This window comes from Notolepis coatsorum (assembly GCF_963971535.1).
Source record: "Notolepis coatsorum genome assembly, chromosome: 3".
NCBI lineage: Eukaryota > Metazoa > Chordata > Actinopteri > Aulopiformes > Paralepididae > Notolepis > Notolepis coatsorum.
In genome coordinates, this window is record NC_140167.1 from 38,999,736 (window position 1) to 39,024,978 (window position 25,243).

Here is a 25,243-nt window from a genome sequence, read left to right on the forward strand (position 1 = left end):
AGTGCAATCAGACCACAGACCTGCCAGCTGCCAGCGATAATAATAATAACTTTATTTGGGCTGACAGCGGAGCCACAGAACAACTGCTTCTGCATTTGATCTCGTCTTGTCGATGGTGTAAAATGAATTAGGTATATTGTTAGTAAGTTAGCCATGTAATAAGCGGGATAATGTATAGCCTGCGTTTAGAACACCTCTGCGCGGCGCCTCGGTGTTCTAAACTCCGTGCGACAATGACCTCGTCATAGCTATACATTATCCCTTACATAATATACATACAAGGGGGAGGGGGCGGGGCCGGGGAGAGGGGGCGGGGCGGGGGGGGCGGGGCGAAATATCCCGTTTTTTCAAATCCCAATGTTGACAGCTATCTTAGAATTTTTGTCACGTTCACTCGTTGCCTAGCAACAGACAGGCGTAAACAGGTCCCAGCTCAGACATGGCTAATTTATTTTTAAATTGTGAGGAGAAAATATCCATTCTTTGTTCCGATAAAGGTTTTATGTATTCTTGTCAGTGTGGAAATCCTTGGAATCTTTTATTTTAAATGTTTAAATCCCACAGAAAATGTGCAACATCCTCCTTTGTTGCTCCCAGTGATCATGACGTAGGTCTCCGTGTGGTGCGAGCCTTTCCTGGGAAAGTGGTGAGTGTTGTCAACGTGACTGTCCTCCAGCAGAGGGGCTTGCGGCTCTGCAGATATACCCTATTGACGACGAGCAGCGGAGCTATAGTGCTGCTCTGCTTGTCTGTATCGTCGGACTTGGAACCGCGGATTCAGTAAAGATGGAGATACAACGTTATTTCGAATGATTAATTGGACAGGTTAACGGCATTTTTTTTTTTTTTTTTTTTACTATTTCAGATAACGCGCATTTTTTCATATTTCACATTTTAACCGTTTTAGCATCCGTCGTTGCTAGCTAGGGTTAGCTGTATCTATTGACTGCTACTATCACAGACACACACAGGTAGAAGAGGAGGGGTGACAAAGGAAGGTGGCGAGGTAACGATGAATCGCTTTCGAAAGTGGCTCTATAAGCCCAAGGTAAGTTATTTTGCTTTTATACAACTCAGTTAAAGCTACTGTCAGTCATTTGTATGCATAATTAGTGTGTTAAAACAGCTTTCAAGCTAGCTTGCAAAATAGCAGCCACGATTTGCTGCAATCAATGTAGCCTGCTAGCCCGACCACCTCATACATCACCAGACATAAGCTAACGTTAGCTAATGTTAGTCATGTTAACGGCTACCATTTACTGTCGTCGTGCATCAACTAGGGTCCTCTCTAGTGTTGGCTAATAAAGTTGCAATTGAGCAGGTTATGATTCACTTGACTGTTCAGTGACGTAGACGACCAACATTTGAAAATACTGTGGAAGTTGTGACGATTCGCGGCTACCTGTCCTCAAGGATGGGCAGTTCTTTACATAAAGTATGATACTGATGTAATACTGTAATCATCGAGGCCTGGGGCAGCATAAAACCAACTGCACACTAGTCTCCCAAGGATAGCGTTATTGTTTGTACCCGCCTTTGACTAAATATGACATTTGAAAGTTCATAACTTCTGCTGGTTGATAAAGGACAAACTTGACACTAGCCAGTCCCCAAATGTCCCCAACTTGACATATAGCCAGTCTCCAAATGTCCCCAACTTGACATTATAGCCTGACCCTAAATGTCCCCAACTTGAATAGAACATAGGAGATATTCTGTTATGGATGGCCTATGTGGAAATATCCCTCAAACTGCAGAATAATCTTTATTGACTGTAAATTAACTACTTTTCACATGTTAGCAACAACACTGTATGTGGCGATGGAGGTGCTTATTCACAGTAGGTCACACACCGTATAGGTTATATAGGGTATAACTGACTGAATGACCCCATTGTTGAAACATGCATGCATGATCAGTGTCTTGGCCGGGTCCGCTTTACTAGGCTTGCCTAGTCTTGTTATTCAAAACTAGTGTCCAGTAAATATTTCCATTGTAGTGGCTTTTCACTTTAATATCCCAGGGGCGAAAAGCAAATGACACCATTTCATGAAGACTATAACTTTGATTGTTTAGAGCAGGCCAAAGTGGTGCAAGTTAATAAAGCTTTTATGGATTAGAGCAATTAGTAGGACCATACCAACCAATACAATGTGAGTGTTTCTTTCTCTTCCTTTAAAATGAACTGATTGGTGATATGGGTCCTATCTGCCAATGAGGGTTTTATTGTTGTGGTGGCATGGTGTTTTAGAGATGGTGAACGACAAGTCGACAACACAACAATACAAATCTATCTAATGTTAGCAGACGACATCCGCACAACATAGGCTCATCCACAGCGATCATCCATTGATAACACTGCTGCTAATATAATAATCACAACAAGCATTGCTTGCTAATACATAATGTTAGCTAACTACACAAATACAATTATCTGACTGCCTGCTGATAACTGTCATTTACTCATCATTAGTAGCAACACATGAGAACTGTAACTCATGTGCACAGTATAGTACAGACCCCGTCTTCATTTGCAAAATCCAGGGTATGCGTAGTAGTGTGAACAGGTGGAGACAGATATTTATTGTGAGAATGTTTCTTGCTTCCCAAACAAATAATGCCATAGAAAATATTGTTGCATCTTCTGACATGACAATGGAGTAAACACTATATGCTCACAACGATAGGACTTATAATTGACTGTACTTATTTCACCACACAGCACAAAAGCCCACTAGCTCTGGGGCTTACAGTGATATGCTCGTCATCAATCATCCTTATTGGTCATCAACACTACTCAGAGAATGGCAATAAAAAGCATGCATTCCATTTTGGTAATTTGTCCGAAACAGCCCACAAAACAGTCTTCATAACGTTGATTCTTCTGACTTTGGCCTGCAAATGCCCCGACTCGTTTGAAAGCTCAACAAATATGTATTTTTTTACATTTCACCAGCTTTCCACCATGTTGCCTACTTCACGCAGTTTACAGTAGGCTACTTCACGTGTGCGTGTGCCCAATTAATGTTCCCCATTAGTTTAATACACAGGCATAATGCTGTTAGAACTACTACAGAAGTACTACAAACTGAGGCATGCGTATAGTCTAGTGACAGGCGTTTTCAGGAGCGCTAGTATAGATGGAAATCTGTGGGGCGGTGTTAAAAATGCTTGTTTTAGATGGAAATAATTTACTCCGCTCTAAATGGAAGATGTATACGTCTAAATGTAGAGAATGCGCTGTCTCATACTTTATTTTAAATGTTTACACATTCACTCTATAAAATGAATACAAAATAATATAAAAAAAATGCTAATTAATAATAATTTAACCGTTAAGAATATCTGGTTAATTTTAAACTACTAACGGCTAACTGGATATCCTTGTGCATTGTAGGCTATGCCTGAACTGTAACAAAGGGCTGCATTGAAAACCTCTAAAGTCTAAAGCCTGCACAAAATGGAACTAAAACACATTGTAAGCCACAAGGTTGTTCAACAGAATTCGCAACCCCCATTTCCCTTTTTACTTATAAATAAATAAAATTGATTATATAAATGAATAAAGCAAGCATTATCTAGATCCACTTTATGTTTTTATTGCTTCATTGTTGCAAGCATCTGTGGAATATATCCTCAACTTGAAACTTGAACTTGAACTTGAAACTTGATATTTCACAATATATAATATCCTCATACCAATGTATTGGCCAATAATGTTGATGTGATCCTGTGTAGGCTTTCTATCATGTCACAACAATTTGGGGTCATTTGCAACCTCAAACTGCTTTGGGACAATGACGGTAATCTGAGGTTTTGCAGCAGTGATGTCAGAAAGGGTGTTAATGAAACACCTGGGCCTGGGGTTTTAGATAATGCCCATGTCCTTTACCACACACACACACACGCACACCTGCGTCATCTCTCTGTTCACCTTTGAACCACATTTGCTGCTACAGCGTTTTTGTTGACCATTGTTATGGTCAAGTGTCTTGAGTTCACTAGGGTGTTGTCATGTTATGAATGACCACTGCCTTTTGAAGTGTCATGATTACATCTATACTTTTTATGCCAAACCACTACCTCTGTAAGAATTAACTGTATTACCAGTAAGCCTGTGGTTTTTAAATAACCAGTTGTGCCAAAAAAATAACTGCAGAAAAAAGCTCTAAAAGCTAAAGCTTGTGTAGTTATGTCAGTGCAAGAAGAGAGCAGTCATGTAAGGGACAACTTAGTTCCTTCTTACCTGTGAAAATATGTAATTATATGCATCACCTGTCTAATTCAAATCTCTGGTTTGCCCAGTGGAGTATTCTGGCATTTATTGTTCAACACTGCATAGCATTGTCATTTTGCATCAACAGTATGTCGTTTATTATTGAACTATGTTCTCCTGGTGGTAAAAAGCGTTGAATCAGCATGTTCCCCCTGACTGGAGCAAGGCTATTGATATTTCCAGAGCTGCTCTCTCTCTACCTCCTAACTTTCTACCTCCTCTAAGATAAGTCACACAGAGGAGGATCTTCCTCTCCCACTGCAACACAATCCTTTCCTGGCGCTCCGCAAGAATACAGTGCAAGAGGGACATAATGTACCTGTCTATTCTGTCTGCTATCGAATATGCTAAGAAAGGACTGTTCCTGGAAACAACGACCAAGTTGTTCTCAGACATCCGCCAGGACTACTAGAATGCCGCAAGGCATAGTGCAAAGGTTGGCTTGGTCGACTGACCCACATTTACTATAGAGTCAGAGTGAGATTGTTAAAATTACTTGTATCCCCATTCGCCTTATTCACCTTGCCTCCATCTTTGTTTTCATAGATTGCTATTGCTAATAGCTATGAATGCATTTCAATGAGCTGATGACTAATTCACTTCCATGTATTTCAAAACACAAACTATGGTGGTGATCACAAGCTTGTAATTCCAACAGTGTTGTTCTGACTGTTGTTTTGACTACTTCGGTTCTTGAAGTGACATTTTTATAGTTTTAACATTGAAGTGAACAGGCACTTCCGCATCTGCACTTCACATTGGGCCTCATGCATGAAGTGATATAAGAACAGATTTTGTTCTTAACTAGCATTTATTCTTATTTTGTTCTTACCTGGGATTCAGCAATGTTTTCTTATTGTTGCTTTTCTCTCAGGCAAGACCAAATTCTAAGAGTGGTCGAGAGCACTCTTACCCCCCCCCCCCCCCCCCAAAAAAAAAGAAAGCATACCATTGGTTAATTGCCCCCAAATAAGATTTTTTTTATCCACTTTCTTATCAATTTTTCCTCCCATCCCAATTTTTTCCGTGCCAATTCTCCCCTCCCCTGTCTTGATCGTTGCTTGCATGTGCCCCCCACTGGCCGGTCGTAGGGAGGATAGAAGCCCATCACATGTCCCCTCCGATACATGTGGAGGCAGCCAGTCACTTCTTTTTACCTGCCAGCGCAGACTCTCATTGGCGAGGAGTAACGTGTAGGAGGCTCACACTGCCCCCGCCATTTTCCTGTTTTTGCTGTGCAGGCGCCCTGACCGACTTGTAGGAGTCGCTGTTTACAACGTCCAGATTACCACCCATCGACTCCCCTCCCGCTAACTCTGCCAATTGAGTCAGTATGGTGACCAGCCCAAGCCGGAGGCAACGCTGACAGCCGGATTCGATACCGGTGTCTCTTGCGTTGGTGACGACTCGAGCGCAATGTCCGCTGCGCCACCCAGCCGCCCACCCCAAATACGACTTTAAAAATACAAAACTTTTCAATTATTATTATTATTATTATTATTATTATTATTATTATTATTATTATTATTATTATTATAACTTATTGCGTGCGTTCTGTCTGAAATGGATTATATATTGCAGTTAGAACAGTTATGCTCTATCCGCCCAGGCCATTGATTGATTGAAGATTTTATTAACAGATTGCAGAATGGGTACAATACAGTTAAGTACGGCTCAATACACACAATTGTTAACACTTTCCGTGCCAGCAGGGGGAGCCAAAAATAGCGCTTGAGTGCCAGCGCTGTAGTCAATGGGAGGGCGATCACATTTGCGAACGCATAAACTATATCTTAAATTATGGCTATGTGTCTAATACGCCCATCGCTTATCAATTTTTTAATCTGTTAACTTCCGTTTTATATCATTTTGAAAAACGCTTTTTTTTTTAAACTAAAAAAAAAAAGATTCTGCAGGAATCGCGCTTTACTGTAATACACAAAACACGTAATTTCGTAGGGAGGATAGAAGCCCATCACATGTCCCCTCCGATACATGTGGAGGCAGCCAGTCACTTCTTTTTACCTGCCAGCGCAGACTCTCATTGGCGAGGAGTAACGTGTAGGAGGCTCACACTGCCCCCGCCATTTTCCTGTTTTTGCTGTGCAGGCGCCCTGACCGACTTGTAGGAGTCGCTGTTTACAACGTCCAGATTACCACCCATCGACTCCCCTCCCGCTAACTCTGCCAATTGAGTCAGTATGGTGACCAGCCCAAGCCGGAGGCAACGCTGACAGCCGGATTCGATACCGGTGTCTCTTGCGTTGGTGACGACTCGAGCGCAATGTCCGCTGCGCCACCCAGCCGCCCACCCCAAATACGACTTTAAAAATACAAAACTTTTCAATTATTATTATTATTATTATTATTATTATTATTATTATTATTATTATTATAACTTATTGCGTGCGTTCTGTCTGAAATGGATTATATATTGCAGTTAGAACAGTTATGCTCTATCCGCCCAGGCCATTGATTGATTGAAGATTTTATTAACAGATTGCAGAATGGGTACAATACAGTTAAGTACGGCTCAATACACACAATTGTTAACACTTTCCGTGCCAGCAGGGGGAGCCAAAAATAGCGCTTGAGTGCCAGCGCTGTAGTCAATGGGAGGGCGATCACATTTGCGAACGCATAAACTATATCTTAAATTATGGCTATGTGTCTAATACGCCCGTCAGTTAAGTACGGCTCAATACACACAATTGTTAACACTTTCCGTGCCAGCAGGGGGAGCCAAAAATAGCGCTTGAGTGCCAGCGCTGTAGTCAATGGGAGGGCGATCACATTTGCGAACGCATAAACTATATCTTAAATTATGGCTATGTGTCTAATACGCCCGTCGCTTATCAATTTTTTAATCTGTTAACTTCCGTTTTATATCATTTTGAAAAACGCTTTTTTTTTTAAACTAAAAAAAAAAAGATTCTGCAGGAATCGCGCTTTACTGTAATACACAAAACACGTAATTTTTCGGCCCATTTATGAATCGTTTTCAAATAAACGCTAGATTATCGATAGTATTTGTGTACTTATGCACGCTAGAGAAGCGGGCTGAAAAATCGATTATCTTATTTCCTGATCAGCACACACACACTCACAGCCACACACACACATATGGGACACGCTGAGATATAGGTGAAAAGAGCTCTGATTATCCCAAGACTGGTCAAATAGATTCCTTACCTCAGATCAGATGTTCTCCAAAAACATTATTCCAATTCCTGATCGCCATTCCAAATATCGATCGCGTTTATTGATCCAACGCTGGGTACTGAAAATACCGATTCCACGCTGTTCTGAGGGTCAGCGAAGACTGCAATCGGCTCGGATTACATGCCTGACAAGTCAAATGTGGATTCTGGACTTTCTTTTCCCCATGCGTTTTCATTCAATCCAATCCAAAGGGTGCATTACCATCCGGCAGACGATAGGGGGCTGTATTTTCCCTGTTCAAACTCAAGACAGAGTCCCAGTGGTAAGGTGAGGCTAGATTGATGAAAAATGAATGGAAATCGATAATAAAGAAAAATAACGATTACAAATGAGATTTCTCGTCGCTTGGCACTCAACGCATGGCATGAACTAACGAGTTTCTCGTGGCTGGCACTCAAAGTGTTAAGGGGATGCAGTCTTGTTTACATCAGGGTCCCCCATTTTCAATTCATGACATTTATGACATGCACGACAACATACAGATATATATCATGACATTTATGACATGCATGATATACAGTACTGTATACGTTACGTAGCATAGAACGCATATTTAGAGATCGTCTATATCAGTGGTTCCCAAACTTCTTGTTTATGCGGACCACTAGATTGTTATCAAGAACATTTGTGGACCACCTCATATGCAAACAGTAAAAAAGAAATAAATAAACAACTGACTTTGACCCGCGTCGCGGGCACTGCGTTAACTTCTGTTCTCAGAATGAATTTGAGAGAGATGTGCCATCCAGTCTGACTTGGAGCATGCACTGTACTATATATGCGCACTGCCAGTCAGGCTTATATGCGGAGATATTCAGACTCTAGATCTATTTGCAGAGCCAGATGAGTGGCTGCTTAACCGTTAAGTATTTGAATGAATGAATGGAATGAATGAATGAATGAAAAAGTTAATTTTTGGACATGTTATTCTCCATATTTCTCCAAACAACTCACGATATCTTGTTCCGTCGAACCAAACAATCATAGCAACAAATTAAAAAAACATTAAAAGAAAAACATTAAAAAAAGAAAGAAATAAGGAATTATAAACAAAAGGTCAAGAGCAATGTGTTTGGTTAGCAGACATGTCCAAAAAGGAGTAGAGGGAAGCTAAGCTTATTGATCCCTACCCCCTTACATTTATATTTGTTCTTCCATTAATTTTACTAGATATAACATAATTTAGTGTATTACAATATAGAATATACTTTTACTTATATTAAAAGATTACAAGAAAAGAAAAAAACTTGATTCACTTGACAGCAGTGAATATAGTACAGCACTACATACACAATATAACATAACTTTGTTTATCCTTAATACTCATTTCTGTATTTTTCCAATGTGTATTTTTTTAGCTGCTTTTTAAATTGTGCCACATGTTTACTCTGTTTGATGTATTCGGGTAAATTATTCCACAACTTCACTCCACACACACCGATATGCACATGCTTTTCAGCGTGGTGTTTACCATTGGTTGTTTAAGATTCCCTCTCCCTCTTAAGTTATATTCTCCTTCCCTGTCTCTGAATCATTTTTGAATGTTGCCTGGGATTAGTTTATATCTGGCTTTGTATACAATGAGGGCAGTTTTGTAATTCACTAGGTCCATAAATTTCAATGCTTGTAGCTTTATAAATAAGTTATTGGTGTGTTCATAATATCCTACATTGTTGATTATTCTTATTGCTTTTTTTTTGCATGGTGCATATTGGCTGTAGAGTGCTTTTGTAGGTATTACCCCACACCTCCTCCGCACAGTAGCTCATATATGGTAGGAACCTACTGTGCGATTGGCTCTTGAATCGTTCAGTATTGACAGCCTGCTTTGCTGGAACGATTAATTTGGCACATACTCAAGTTTCAAGTTTCTTTAATAGTTGTCATACAGAAGTACAGAATACTTTCATACAAAATGCTTCTTACTGTTACGCTCCAGAGACTGTGCTAGACAAGATAGTATCAAATAACATAGTATAGCATGTAATTTAGAAGTAGAAAATGAGGTCACAGTGTTCAGTATAGACATATGTACAATGTTCGATGCAGAATATAATATATAATATATATATATAATATACAGTTCGTGTGCACGCACTGTGGGAGGTGGCCAGAAGCACGCAACTACTATTATATTACTACTATATTAATACAGTCTATTTCACTATATAGCTATAGATGCTGTATGATGATTGACAATACATTTGATTCCTATTTAATTTTGATCCATCGCAAAGTGCTCCAGCGCTTGAATACGGCCGGGGGATCCGCTCATACAATGCAGACCCAAGTTCACACACAGCTCTCGTATTATAATGAGCCTGCGAGGCGTGTCTCTGTATGCAAATGACTTGCGTGAGGATGCGCATTCCCACTTAGAATGAGTGGGATTCATCATTCAAAAACCTGGGTAAGAACAGATTTGGACTTTAAGAACGGCTTGATGAATGTGGCGGTGGCTTTTCTTATTGTTCTCTTAACAGACAGGTAAGCAAGAATATAAGAGAAATAATAAGAGTATTGTTGAATGGCTGCGGTTAGGTGGCCGAGCGGAGATTGCGTTCGTCACCAGCCCCGGAGCTGTGAGCTGGATTCGCCTGTTCGAATCCAGCTCACAGCTCCGGGGTTGTCACCAGCTTGGCTGGCCGTCTGCACTAATACAATTGGCTGTATTAGAGGGTGGGAGAAGCTGGCGGGGTGGGTCCGGGTCGTTGTAAACAGCGACTCCTACAGTTCGGTCGGGGCGCCTGCTAAGCGCGGATAGGACTCGAGGGGGATAGTGTGGTCCTCCCACACGCTACGCCCTCTCGATGAGAATCCGCGCTGCCAGGTGAAAAGAAGCGGTGATTGGCTGGACGACGTGTGTCGGAGGAAGCACGTGGTAGCCTCCACTCTCCCAGATGATCTGACTGTGGGGGGTAAGTGCGCAGCGACCAGGAAGGGACTGGGAATTGGCATACGACTAACATTGGGATGGGAGAAAAATCGGAGGAAAATGGAGGAAAAAAAAAGAAAAAAAAATAGTTTTGTTGAATGAGGCCCATTGCGTCAAACTTGACCAATATGGCGGTGAGGTGAATGAGGTGAATTAACTGGTCTGCCTGGTTTTTGTCTGAACAGTAGACCCTACCTCTCCTTGGACAACTGTGTAGGAGTACCCATACTGTTTACTGTATGAGCCACACTTCAGCGGCTGCTCTTTGAATGTCCCATTGTGTGCAGAGTGAAATGTATCGATATGAAAACGGAAGAGATGAGATTCTGCAAGAGGGTTGGAGGAGAGGGAAAGAATGGCGACAGTGTTCACAAAAATACCTGTCCTGCACACGGACAAAGACGAGACCTGGCTCGGCCAAAATGGCCCCCCTATCTCCTCCGCTGTCATTCGTCAGTGAGAGACTTCCAGGGTGAATGATGGAGAGAGATGTCAGGAGGCTAAGCCTGTACATTTCCCCTCTAGCCTCTGCTCCTCTCTTGGCGTTATTCTATCACACATTTCAGACGCTGACCTTCATTCCCATAGCACCTCATCAGTCAGCGTGACAGGCCCTCTGCCAGCTCCAAGCTGGTCGCTGTGCTCGCTCCATCTGCCGGCCTCCATGCCAAAGACTGGAACAGGGCTGGATGCTACTAATTTGCCTCCCACTTCCCACTCTCCCTACTAGACAGGTTTATTGGAGAAGGGGAAAAAAATCCATTCATCACCAGTCTTTTTTCAGGTGCCCATTTCATCACTCTTGTGATGGCCCTCTAGCCTCCCTCCATATTTGCTGGTATTGTAATAGCATCACCTAGCTTTCAGATCTATGAACATGTGTATGCTAAACACACATATGGTCACCTTGGTGAGTTCCTCCAACATGACCAGCTACTGTATCTTCATGTGTACTGTACAGTTGGTGGTTGCTGAAGTCCTCAAGTACAAGGGTCTCACACTTCACAGCTACAGTCATGGTTAGACCTGGCTGGTTCCGGGCTCTATATGTACTGCTAATGCTTTGCTAGCTTCATATCATAGCTGGGCAAATGAACATGGACTGAAATTATCTTTAGATCTCCCAGGCGACAGTATGTCATGTAATTTAATTTTACATACATTACATACATTTTATGTCCAGTTGTGGCGGCCGGGTAGAGCAGCGGACTAAGCGGCTGTCTACCACCGCAGAGACACTGGTATCGAATCCGGCTGTCAGCGGTACCTCTGGCTTGGTTGGTCGTCATACTAACAAGTGGGTGGGTGGTATCCTGGTTGTTGTAAACAGCGACTCCTACAGGTCGGTCAGGGCGCCTGCACAGCGAGGGAGGGAGATGGCGAGGGTAGTAGTGTGACCCTCCCACGTGTTACACTTCACCAATGAGAGTCCGCGTTGTCAGGTGAAAAGAGGCTGCTGGCTGTCTCCTATGTATCGGAGGAAGCATGTGATGGACTTCAGGGCTCCCTAGAACGGCAAGTAGGGGGAAAATGCGGTCAACGACCAGGAAGGGGAGGGGGGAATTGGCATGACGACTAAATTGGGATGGGAGGAAAATACAGAAAAAGGAGAAGAAAAAAGTGGATAAAAAAAGTGTCGAGTTGTTTAAATGGTCCAACAAGTTTCAACAGTCTGTTTTCTGGGGGCTGACATCTTGATCAGAAAGTAAAATTCATTATTCACTCCAAGTTGCATTCGATTCAACATATCAGTGTCCAGAAAACAGACGGACTGTTGAAATTGAGAAGTTGGACCATTTCAACAACTTCGGGGTAAGTGTTTGACAAATAAACAGCCTGCATTCTTTGTTTAGGTAATATATAAAATGTTTCTGAGAAAGTAACATTTAATTACTTGGCGTGCCGTCGCTTTTGAGATCTAAAGATAATTTCAGCCCATGGGCGATAATTACAGCCGGAAACCAGCCAGGTTAGACCCACACAGAATCCACAGATGAAGAATTCCAATGAGAAATCTGCAGAAACTTGCAGGTTCAGATGGAGTGGATAGTAATAATAAAACTACAAATAATACATAGTAGAATTTTAGGGCTGGGCGATATAACGATAACGATAATTATCTCGATATATTTTAATAATCAATATCAGAAAAAGATATATATCTAAAAAAAAAAAAAATCGTTTTTTTTTGTGTGACCTGCAACAGGGCAGTTTTAAAACCAGAGACAGTGGACAGACTTTTCTTTCTTACCTGCAACTTAAAGTAATTACTTTGCTTGTCCAAATGACAATACTGACCAAATTGAGATTTATTTTTCTCTTGTCCATTTATTTTGTTTGCTTTCTAATTTAAAATACAGTTTGAAACCGTCTGTACACAGTAGGCTATGTGTGCTAGCAGAGCTAGTCTCCAGTCATGAGTCACGGTCCACCAAAAAAGCGCCAAAATATAGAAAAGAAACTAGCAGAGCCAGAACTGTTCAACTCCCCTGGAGCCGCAGCCAGCAGAGAAGCCGGTTTACTTTCACTTTCAAACCAGCTGCAGCCTGAGAACTGGAGTGTGAGGGGATGTAACACTAAAGATGGCGGGAACGACAAAGAATTGCTGCAAAAGAAACATACATCTGTTGTTTAATAAAAATATTTTTTTATTTTTTTAATAGTTCTTTTTTTATCGAGTGATATGATATTCAAGTTTCTTTAATAGTTGTCATACAGAAGTACAGAATACTTTCATACAAAATGCTTCTTACTGTTACGCTCCAGAGACTGTGCTAGACAAGATAGTATCAAATAACATAGTATAGCATGTAAATTAGAAGTAGAAAATGAGGTCCCAGTGTTCAGTATAGACATATGTACAATGTTCGATGCAGAATAGACGTAACTGAGTTACCATATAATATACAATACTATGCAGTGTATTAATGTACAATACTATATAGTGCAAAGCAGAAATGGGATGAGGTACAATTTAGGTACAATTTACAGTAAGGTGTACGAGTTGTAGTGCAATCCTTCATCAATAAATATAAAGTGTGGGGAGTGGGTGCTACAGTGTGTTTGTTTAAAGTGAGTGTGTGCTATAAAGTGTGGGGAGTGGGTGCTACAGTGTGTTTGTTTAAAGTGAGTGTGTGCGTGTGGATGTGTGTGCTATGTGCGTTTGATGGTTGTTTGTTGTTGTGTAGTGTTCATTGTTCGTTCGTTGAGCAGCCTGATGGCCTGGGGATAGAAACTTCTTCTCAGTCTTTCTGTGCTCGCCTTGAGACTCCGGTATCGCTTGCCTGACCGCAGCAGTTCAAAGAGGCAGTTGTTCGGGTGACTGGAGTCTTTAATGATTCTCTTAGCCTTGCCCCTGCACCGCTTGTTGTAAATGTTCTGGAGGGTGGGGAGCCCCCCTCCAATTGTGCGTTCGGCTGAACGTGTCACTCTTTGTAGTCTGCTTCGGTCTTGTGCAGTGCTATTCCCAAACCAGGAGGTGATGTTGCCAGTCAGGATGCTCTCTATTGTACATGAGTAGAAGTTCTTACGGATCTTCTGACTGACTTGGAACTTCCTTAGGCGCCTGAGGAAGTAGAGGCGTTGTCGTGCCTTCTTCACAACACTGTCAATGTGTGTGGTCCATGTCAAGTCCTCGGATATGTAGGCTCCGAGGTACTTAAAGCTGTTGACTCTCTCAACCGGTGCCCCGTCGATGCTGAGGGCGCTGTAGTCCTTGACCCCCGACCTCCTGAAGTCCACAATCATCTCCTTTGTTTTGCTGACGTTCAGGGAGAGGCTGTTTTCCTGGCACCATCCCGCCAGGACCTTGACCTCTTCCAGGTAGGCCCTCTCGTCGTTGGCAGAGATCAGGCCCACCACCACTGTGTCGTCAGCAAATTTGATGATTGTGTTGCTACTCCGCTGAGCCACACAGTCGTGTGTGTACAAGGAGTAGAGGAGGGGACTCAGAACACAGCCCTGGGGGGCCCCTATGTTGAGGGTGATGGATGAGGAGGTGCAGTTGCCTGCTCTCACCACCTGGGGTCTGCCCGTCAGGAAGTCCAAGACCCACTGGCAGAGGTCATAGTTCAAGCCCAGGTCCCTGAGCTTGGCTATGAGTTTGGACGGGACTATGGTATTGAATGCCGAGCTGTAGTCGATGAATAGCATTCTCGCATAGTTCCCCTTCCTCTTGTCCAGGTGTGATGCTGCTGTGTGCAGCACATGGGCTATGGCGTCCTCCGTGGACCTGTTGGGGCGGTATGCAAATAGCAGGGGGTCCATGTTGATGGGGAGGGAGGAGCAGATGTAGCCCTTTACTAGCTTCTCAAAGCACTTCATGGCTATGGAGGTGAGAGCTACAGGGCGGTAGTCGTTGAGGCAAGCAGGCTTGGATTTTTTGGGTACAGGGATAATAGTGGACTTCTTCAGGCAGGTGGGGATGACAGCCTGTTCTAAGGACAGGTTAAATATGTCAGTGAATACCGGGGCCAGTTGGTCAGCACAGACTTTTAGGACGCGGCCGGGGATGCCGTCCGGTCCTGCTGCCTTCCTGATATTCACTTTTTTAAAGGTCCGCCTCACCTCATGCTCTGTTACCCTGAACACTGAGTCTCCATCAGCAGCAGACCCCCCCCCCCCCCATTGCCGTAGCTTGTGGGCTGGTGTTGTTATTACCAGCATCAAACCTCGCATAGAAGGTATTGAGGTCATTTGCTAAGGAGATGTCACTGTTCAATTTGAGGGAGGTGCCTTTGTAGTCTGTCATCGTTTTAAGCCCCTGCCACATAGCTCTGGAGTCAGCCTGTTCAAACTGGAGTTCAATTTGATCCCTGTAGCGCCGTTTGGCCTCTGTCACTGTCCTCCTTACGTTGTATCGCGCCACCTTGTGGTCATTCATGTTGCCTGCCACCAGGCCGTCGTTGTATGCTTTGGTGCGCGCTTTCAGAGCTTCACGGACGGATTTGTCTACCCAGGGTTTTTGATTTGGGTAAACTCTAATTGTGGTAGTGGGGATTGTTTCTTCCACCAAAGTACGAACATAGTCCAGCACTGTCTCCGTGTACGTGTAGACATTAATGTTATCTGTGTCGCGGAACACGCTCCAGTCTGTGCACTCAAACGCAGCCTGGAGCGTCCCCCCCGACTCCACATCCCATTTCTGCACCTCTCGCGAGACTACAGGTGTGCTCTTGATTCTTTGTTTGTACTTTGGAGAAAGAAAAATGGCCGCATGATCAGACTTCCCAAAGCCACTAGCAGAATGAGCCTTGTATCCACCCTTGAATTGCGAGTAACAGTGATCTAAAACATTACAATCTCTAACGTCTCTCTGGAATTTAATCCTTGCTCGGATGTCGTCTAATTTATTGTCAATCGATTGTACATTGGCTAGCAATATACTGGGTAGTGGCGTTCGGTGTCGTCTGGTTCTCAGTCTGTTACGGATCCCAGCTCTCTTCCCACGCCGTCTGATGGTTCCTTTGTCCCTGGGGTCAAGACCTGATCCTGGTGTTCTCAGGATCTCAACAGGCCATTGCTGCGGTTCAGAAAGCTGATCCAGGGAGTAATCTAGTCGGTAAGTTTCCCGTAATCCGATGTCTATAAGTGACTGACGGTCATACACATTAAATGCACCTACTGTTGGTACAGACAAAACTCTTAAAACTATAAATATTAGCAAAAGTAAGCACAGTCTCGACGGAGCGCACAGACAGGCGGCCGGACATAGCGGCGCCATCTTTCTTTCTGTATTGTTATCGATATCGTTATCGCAATATCATTTTTGGCCATATCGCCCAGCCCTAAATTAACTTCTAGAATTACCGGTAGTAAAAATTCTCTCTTATTTATAATTTGTTTTATATATTTTTATTATCTTTTTCCCCCTTTCTTTTTCCGCTTTTCTCCCATCCCAATGTTAGTCGTTATGCCAATTCCCAGTCCCCTTCCTGGTCGCTGCGCAGTGCGCACTCTACCCCCTACCGTCGGTCTGGGAGGGCGGAGACTATCACATGCTTCCTCCGACACATGTGTAGCCAGCCCACCGCTTCTTTTCACCTGGCAGCGTGGACTCTCACTGGGAGAGTGTAACGTGTGGAAGGTCACACTACCTCTCCCAGATCCTTCCCTCGCTGTGCAGGCGCCCCGACCGAACTGTAGGAGTCGCTGTTTACAACGACCAGGACCCACCCACGCCGGCTTCCCACCCGCTAACACTGCCAACAATTGTGTTAGTATGGACGGTCGGCCAAGCCGGAGGCACCACAGCCGGATTCGATCCCACTGGCTCTATGGTGGTAGACAGACGCTTATTCCGCTGCGCTATAAAAAGTTGACAAAGAAAATGAAAAAAAAGTGCAGATTACGTTTGTGGCTGATATTGATTTGGTAGAGTGAGGGTCCATTGTTGTGTTTAGATTGCCTCCTTCACACGCCCTCTCCGTTATGTCCATTTGTCATTCATCAATAGGCCTGGGCCTGCTTCGTTTGTGAATATTGCTAACATGCAAGTGTGAGCGGCCAAAGTAATTAAGGCCTCGTCTTCCCAGAGTGGGTTCAGTACAGTTGGCATAGTATGGAGTGGAAGGAAGAGGGAACAGCAAAGCAAACTGCTGAGCAGCCGCCAACACGGCTGCATATTTAGCCTGGTTTCTGGAGCTCTTTATGGATGTCTCCATTCTGCTTACCCAACAGCCGTGCGGTAATTGATTTGGTGTCAGCTGCCTGGATTTAGAGAGCTGACCCTTGGTGCAGATCTAGACAGGCCAGGCGATTGAAGGCCTTTTTAAATTCATTGCAGGACTAGGAAGCTGGTCGCCGTGTCCTAGGTGTGGGGAGCTGGTGATTGAAGGCAAGTGGCTGTGGAAGAGGAGGGGACTTTAAAGCTACTACAGAGACTCATCTAGTCCTGACAATGACAGAAGTTTTCATTGATTTCTGATGCGTTATGTCCCATTGATAATAAAATCGGTGGCCTCCTTGTGTTTGTTGTCTGCAGTGATCGGCACAAAGCTTGGCACTCAAGGTGCCCTTTGTCTTGTGTATATGTCTGCACTTGACGGAGCTATATGAAACATGCGGCACCACACCTCCTGCTCCCGGCTATCTTTCCAGCAGGAGAGAAGGGGAGGCGGTATGTGGAGAAGAGAACAGTTAGGCCTGTATTTGTGGGATTAGTTCTTGGCCTTGGTTACGGTTGGCAGGAGATGAAACAAAAGGAGGTCTCTCTTCTCCTCAGAAGCTTTCACACAGTGATGTTTCTTCCTTTTATTTCTCCCGACTGGATTTACAGTGAGAGGAGGACACGGCACAATGGTTTTGCCAAATTGTTTGTGATATATTGTTCTAACATGGCTAGCGGATTGGCCTGTAAGGTAACTAGAATGGCATGCGAGAGACCAGCAAACACTCCCGGACATGAATATTCAGGAGGATACCAAGCAGACGGAGGAGACTCATTACAATACTGTGTAGTTTGAGGAGACCTGGCATCAGTGTAAAATTTTCCTCTGGATAATAAAAGTATTTCTATTCTATTCTAAACTCGCTCTGGTCTCCGTCCAGCGTCCAACATTTTGTCATTACATCTTGGGCCTGACACCAACGATATCTAAAGCTTTGACTTTAATCTGCGTCTTTGACCAATTTGAAAAACAAGAAATTAAACGGTGTAGGTCCTCGGCTGTCACCGATCCACCAAGTTTTTAATCAAATCGTATAAGAGTTTTTTTTTTTTTTTTTTTTATACAGATGCACAGACAGATGGGACACGCATACCTGTGCACTTTGTGTGTGGTTAATGACGTAGTTATGGTGTGTTTGTTGGCATTACCCTCCATAATACATTATCACCCTGGTAAAGAATACAGGATTATATATGGAAGAGCAACTTCATGTCAAGTGCTGGTAGACAAAAGAAAAGTTATGTTGCAGTTGCAAGATATAATCCCTTTTCGGGAGTCTGAAAACATTTTCATTCTATCAGTGTCACTCGGAAAATGGGACAGTCCACGGTCAGATTGAGACATCAACTGGATGAATTTCTGCTCTGTAAATCTTTGAGCAGTTGAGCAGGCATGTGGGCTGCTTTTTGTGTATAAATATCTTCTCCACAGACGGCGGGCACCAGGGCAGAGAGGACTGAAGTCTGTTCTGTAGTGTGTGTATATGTTTATGTCTGTGTTTGTGTGTGTGTGCGTGCGTTTTCAGTGCCTGGATCCCGGGCTGTCATTACGTGTGATTTGGGACAGACTGAGCAGTGCTTTGCCTTCAGTCTCACAGGCTGGCTGTGGGTTGTGAGTCAATGGTAAAGAGGCCGCAACAGAGGGGTTGTCGTCGGGACAACTGCAGGCGGAGAGATCATTACTGTTAGGGCTGCTGCACCGATACACAGTATCGACTAGGGGTGTAAAGGTACACATATCCATACCGAACCATTTCAGTACTGGACCTTAGGTTCAGTACGGCTGTGTACCGAACGAATACAACAGTATTAACCACTAATGACCGCCCACCGGGGGCTGTTTTTCCACAATCTAATATAATAATTTTATAAGTCGATTATTCATTTCAATATATAATATTCGTTGACAGCCCAAGTACAATTAATTACTGCACACTACTTCACCCCTGAGTGGAACATGGAAAGCCAAACCTTTCCCCACTGTACCGAAAACCCGTACCGAACCGTGACTTCAAAACCGAGGTACGTACCGAACTGTGGTTTTTGTGTACTGTTACACCCCTAGTATCGACTGATAATGGGCTTTAAAAAGCCCTGGTATCGGTCTGATTTTATGTTTACAGACGATATTTGGCCAATTGTAGAATTGGTATTTTAGTGATTTATACAGCTAGTTTACTTAAAGGGGCACTTCACCAATAAACAATGCTGACGTATTTTTTCACATAATCTCACAAACCTTTTGCACACATTAATTTAGTTTGACAGTTAACCAAAGAACAAATAAATGTCAGTTAATTTCTCCTTTTTAATTGCATGGTTGTGTCCTATACTTATTACAAGGAGTGCTTTAACCCCCCTCCCCTCCTCAACACTCATTATTTGGGGATACTATACATATTATGAACAATCTGTATCAGCCAATAGGGGCAGGGGACATCAGATATACTTCTATTCGTGATTACAGTGCGTATGGCTAAGGCTCTTAGTTTAATCTTCCTTTGATTTTAAAATACAATCCATAGATTTAGTCCATTTCTATCCTTGCCAGCATTGTCAAAATGCCGGTATTATGGTTATTTATCATATTAGGAAAGGTGCCGGCATGCGACTCCTCACCTCTGTTGTTGTTTCATGTTTCATCTGTGTTGTTGACACTATTGTGACGTAGATTTTGGAAATCTCACAATCCCACCTCCCTTCTGTGGCCACCATGGCAATAGCAGCCAGCTCTGGATTGTATAACAGGATTATTTCTTCTTGCATAATGACTTCCCTGGTGGTCACGGGTCTTAAAGGGAGGCGGGGTCTGTCCCCACATGTTACATTAGCACCAGGGGGGACCTGCTTAGAGCCATATGAAATCCGTTTTATTATTTTCCAAATTCCATTTTATTTTTTCCCAAATTCCATTTTTTCCGTTTGAATATTTCAGAATTCTGTATTTTGCCTTTTATGCTCATTTTACCATCAGAAATAGTGTCTAATAAGTGGGAATGAATAAATGTCCACAATTGAATAAGATATAACAGTCCATTTAATGTTTTTAAGTGCTTCAACTCAGAAATACAGTTAAATTTTACACAATATTTTTCAATTAATATTGTGACAAAATAAAAATACATATTTCAAGTGTAAACAATAGATACAGCTAGCTACTACTGACATTATCACAATGACAATGTCAGTAACCTAGCTATATCTATTATATTGTGATGAAATATAGTAATGCATAATTTAGGCACCTTTAGTTTAGTTTATTTCGTTTATAAAGGACAGTGTATAATGGCAATCGTTTGCATTAAACAAATGGATGAGTGCACCAGATTTAGCAAGAAGCTATCATTTCCATCTATAGTCCTATGTACTGTAACGTTTCATAGCTATTTAAGTTTATTTAGATTATAAAGGGCAGTGTATAATACTATAATGACAATAGTTTGCATTAAACAAATGGATGGGTGCACTAGATTTAGCAAGAAGCTATCATTTCCATCTATAGTCCTATGTAATGTAACGTTTCATAGCTATTTAAGTTTATTTAGATTATAAAGGGCAGTGTATAATGACAATCGTTTGCATTAAACAAATTGATGGGTGCACCAGATTTAGCTAGAACTTCTAGAAGCTATCATTTCCATAGATAGTCCTATAACGTTACATAGCTATTTAAGTGTATTTAGTTTATAAAGGGCAGTCGTTTGCATTAAACAAATGGATGGGTGCACTAGATTTAGCTAGAAGCTAAACGTCCTAACGTTATAGCTATTTAATCACAATAGTGTCGCAAGCGTTTTTGCGGGTCCAGTCCACGGAACGTTGACAGAATTAGCAAAACACCTTATCACCGGAGGCATAAAAGTCATTAGGATACTGTTCTGCTCTGAATTGAGGGCTTATTGTGGAATTGTTTAGCTTCTTGACGATGTTAACACTGAAGCAGCCAGACGCTTGAGCACCGCGGCTGTGTTGTGTGTAACACGCTGTAGCGTCCCCGCCTCCCCGGTCGCGTGTGCACCAAACGTTCCACCCAAAAACGAAATTTCAGTCCAGATTAGGCCAAATTCTGCAATATTCCACGTTTTGCAGTTGATTCCATTTTTATTGGTTAATTCCGCGATTCCGTCCGCGATTCCGTGAACGCGGATTTCATATGGCTTGCAGCCACCTAAATCCTCTTAGCCCCTCCCGCGTTGTGCCATCCTGCCTGGCAGGACCACCAGCTTCAACTCAAATAGATCAAAAACCAGATTACTGTAGTCCTCTAGAGACAAACATACATACAGCCAGATTATGGCGCCATCTGTCCAGATGGGCAGCGTCAATGCACTTTCCCTGGCATAAGAATGTGACTAGGGATTGAATATTTGAATATTACCATCATGTCCTGTTTAGCTTTTAGAGTGTAGACTCTGCCAAGGATTTGCATGCACCCCCAAACCAATCCAGCTACATGGTGAGAGTGAGCTACACATGTACAATAACATTTCTTAGGCGCTCCGCTTGATTGAACTTCCTTCATGGTGAACCAGCTTCATAGAAATGTCACACTTTACTGAGTTTTAAGAGGATTGGAGTAACATGCTTGAAAGACCACTTCTGAAAATGGGTTAGCCATGGGTAAAAAAAAATAAATAAACTCTTGCAATGCAACCCCAGTAAAAGGAATTCCACACGCAGGCTGAACATTAAAAGGAATGACTCGGCACAACTAAAACCGCTTCATCATAACGCCATATGAAGGATGATGTCCTTTTTATTCTGCTAAACCTGATATGATCAACCAAGGAGGTGTTTGTTTAGGCATAATCTCAAAGCGGTGGCGGAGGAATTCTCGTATCTGTTCCCTAAACTTTCACATTTGCCTCAGCTCCTGCTTGTCGGGGTGTTTTCGCTGAGTCCTGGATAAATGGTGTGATGAGCCTATATACAGCTGCTCATTGGCCAGCACTCGACTGGCTGAAGCAGAATGAACTGTTGCAGACGGTGACAGACCCCCCCACACAACATTTGCCACTTCTCCCTCTGAGCGAGGTATCCTTGGCAGCCAGCCAGAAGACAGTGAAACAAGCCTAGAATAGAGTATGGAGGGCAGAGGCACGGTTTCTGGCCATCCCAGAAGTGGTTTCAATGTGCACGCACTTGATGATATGGAAGTTCATGAATCCTCCCCCATCCACCGCAGACAAGTGAAGCCTAGAGTCAGTAGCAGTATACGGTAGGGCTGCTCCATTATGGCAAATATTTGGTCAATATTGAGATCATGATTATTTGACACGATTACTCATTCGCTTAATGCATTTATTGAACTTTATATACAGTGGATTTTCACAATAGTTTTATCTTGATTATCTTGTTTTTATAATCGTTGGAAGCCAAACTCGTAATTTACACACACTTTAAATAGCGATAGCACAGAATTTCACTCTTATGTACAAGTTATAAAGAAGTGACCATAAAGGAATGTGAATCTCAACATCTTAATCAGTCAGTCACTGGCCGTTATTCATTCACTCTTAAAAAAACCAAGAACTGTTATTCATTCACTCAAAAGAATTAAAAAAAAACAGTTTCAAGCAGTTTCAACTGGTCTCACCAACTCATTGTCATTCAGTTGTGACTGAGAGGGTTCAGGAATACTTCTCACTCACTGAGGTTGAGGTTACGGGAGTGTAATGATACATAACATTTATAAATGACAGGTCTCTTGACTGTTTTTTTAGTCATGTCATAGAGAGGGAAACGAGGACGTCTTACAGCAGTCACAGGCGAGCGTCGGGCCACAGTGAGTGGATGGGCAGTAAATCTGTCATCTTGTCATTTACCCAAGGTAGTGGTTGTCCTCGGGCACGATGATGTGAATTGCAATTTTGTGAGTCCCCAGATGTTCACCATCTTACTGACTTAAAAACGTATATATCACTACACTGACACTGATGAAGGTCCTGTTTCATCTTTTAGCTTATCGGCCAATAATGAAAACAAAAGATATTTAAACAAATTTGGGGATACCTTGCATTCATCTCTTTTCTTTGATGAGTTTATGTTAATGTGAAACAAAGTCTTTGAAAAGAGGGATAGACTTGTAGTACAGTAGATGACGGCTAGTACTTCAGGAAATGACGACGACGAACTGACAGATTAACCTTTTTTAGTAATTTTTTTTAAATCTTTTTCTCCGCCTGATTTTCTGTGCTTTTCCTCCCATCCCAATTTAGTCGTTATGCCAATTCCCCCCTCCCCTACCTGGTCGTTGTGCCCACTACTGGTCGGTCAAGGGAGCCCTGAGGTCCTCCGACACATGCAGAGACAGCCAGCGGCTCTCTTTTCACCTGACAGCGCGGACTCTCATTGGTGAAGTGTAACGCGTGGGAGGTCACGCTGCCTTCACCACTTCCTGTCTTTTGCTGTGCAGGCGCCCTGACCTGACCTGTAGGAGTCGCTGTCCACAACGCCAGATTACCACCCCATCGACTTCCCTCCCGCTAACTCAGCCAAACGAGTTAGTTAGTATGACGGCTGGCCCAAGCCGGAGGCAATGCTGACACCCGGATTCGAGACCGGAGTCTCTCACATTGGTGACGAGCGCAATCTCCGTTGCGCCACCCAGCCGCCTTTTTTTTTGTCCTTTTCAAAGCCAAGTTCCTATTTGATAAGTGCTATCTTTGAAACAAAATTTAGCCTCTTTAGTGTCACTGATTTATAGTGTGCATAACAAGGTTTTGTGTACCATCATGAAAGATTTGCACATCAATCAAATGAAGAGTCCGTATATTTATTATAGCCTGATTGATTTCGCAGGCACATGCCAACATTGACAGCTAGTGTTTTACTCTACTGAATCTTATTGGTTAGGGCAGGGGTCGGCAACCTGCGGCTCTTTAGCCAATCGGCTGCGGCTTTTTCCTTATTATTTTGGAGATCGATGTCATACTGTGACACTGAAATGAAAAAATATTTCATCAACTAAAATATTTAGTCAACAAAAATATTTCATTAACTAAAATATACACTACGTCACACCCCGCGCCTCTCCCTGCCGTCTGCAAGTGGCTAATCTTGAGTTTCCGACCCCCCAGTAAGCTAACCGTGGATAAATCCAAAAAAAGGAAAGTCTGAGGAAAATAGAGGGTTTAATTCAGCGTGGACAGATTAATTTGCTTTCACGACTAACGATGCAGGCTTACCTGTATGTGGTGCGAACAACGAAAAATTTACTTTTTATTTTATAGATTTTCCACAAATAAGGGAAGGACTCAAATAGAGCTGCATAGTTCAGGGTTTTATTTCAAAGTAGGTCTACAGATGCCAGTGTTTTTTCTCCTTTTCTGTGTTTTTTTTCTCCTTTTCTGTGTTTTATTTCAAAGTAGGTCGTCTTTTTTCAAAGTGGACTACTTTTTATTTTATAAATGTTCCACAAATAAGGGAAGGACTCAAATATACCTGAATAGTTCAGGGTTTTATTTCAAAGTCGGTCTACAGACACCAGTGTTTTGTCTCCTCTTCTGTGTTTTATTTAAAAATAGATCTACACACAGCCAGTATTTTTTCTCCTCTTCATAAGAGTTTGAGGTTTTCCTTTGTTATAACAGGTTAAAACAGCAATAAAAAGTCTAAAACTTTATTTTTGTTGCTTTATAATTCCATTAATGCAACAAACTGTGTGCTATAAGTATAAAGTATAATAAATCGCAAATTACTTTGGGTATGCAATTGTCAGGTGTTTTATGCTAAATGTGGGGTATGCTTGGGGATATATGTAAGGGATAATGTATAGCTACGAGGTCATTGTCACAAAATAATTGACTGACACAGAGTTTAAATTACCGAGGCGCAGCGCCGAGGTGTTTTTAAACGTCAGTGAAGGTCAATTATTTTGCGACAATGATCGAGTATAGCTATACATTATCCTGCTTATTACATGGCTAACTTACTAACAATATACCTAATTAATTTTACATCGACAAGACGAGATCAAATGCAGACGCAGTTCTGTTCTGGCTCCACTGTCATCGTCACACACACTCTGCTGTCAGTGCAGCCAGCAGGCGTCGGGTCCCCCCAGGGCTGTGTTCTGAGCCCCCTGCTGTACTCACTCTACACACACGACTGTGTGGCCAAGTTCAGCTCCAACTCCATAGTG

The 25,243-nt window shown here is 42.7% G+C and overlaps 1 protein-coding gene across 2 annotated transcripts in view; it reads left to right on the forward strand.

Moving 5' to 3' along the window:
• The first annotated feature begins 776 nt into the window (after positions 1-776).
• Positions 777-25,243, forward strand: part of zfyve28 (zinc finger, FYVE domain containing 28) — an 81,858-nt gene continuing 57,391 nt past the window's right edge. For both annotated transcript variants that reach the window (XM_084309507.1, XM_084309508.1), the window contains exon 1: positions 777-1,048. In XM_084309507.1, coding sequence (XP_084165633.1) covers positions 1,013-1,048 — 36 coding nt within the window. In that variant the 5' untranslated portion in view covers positions 777-1,012. The remainder of the gene's footprint in view (positions 1,049-25,243) is intronic.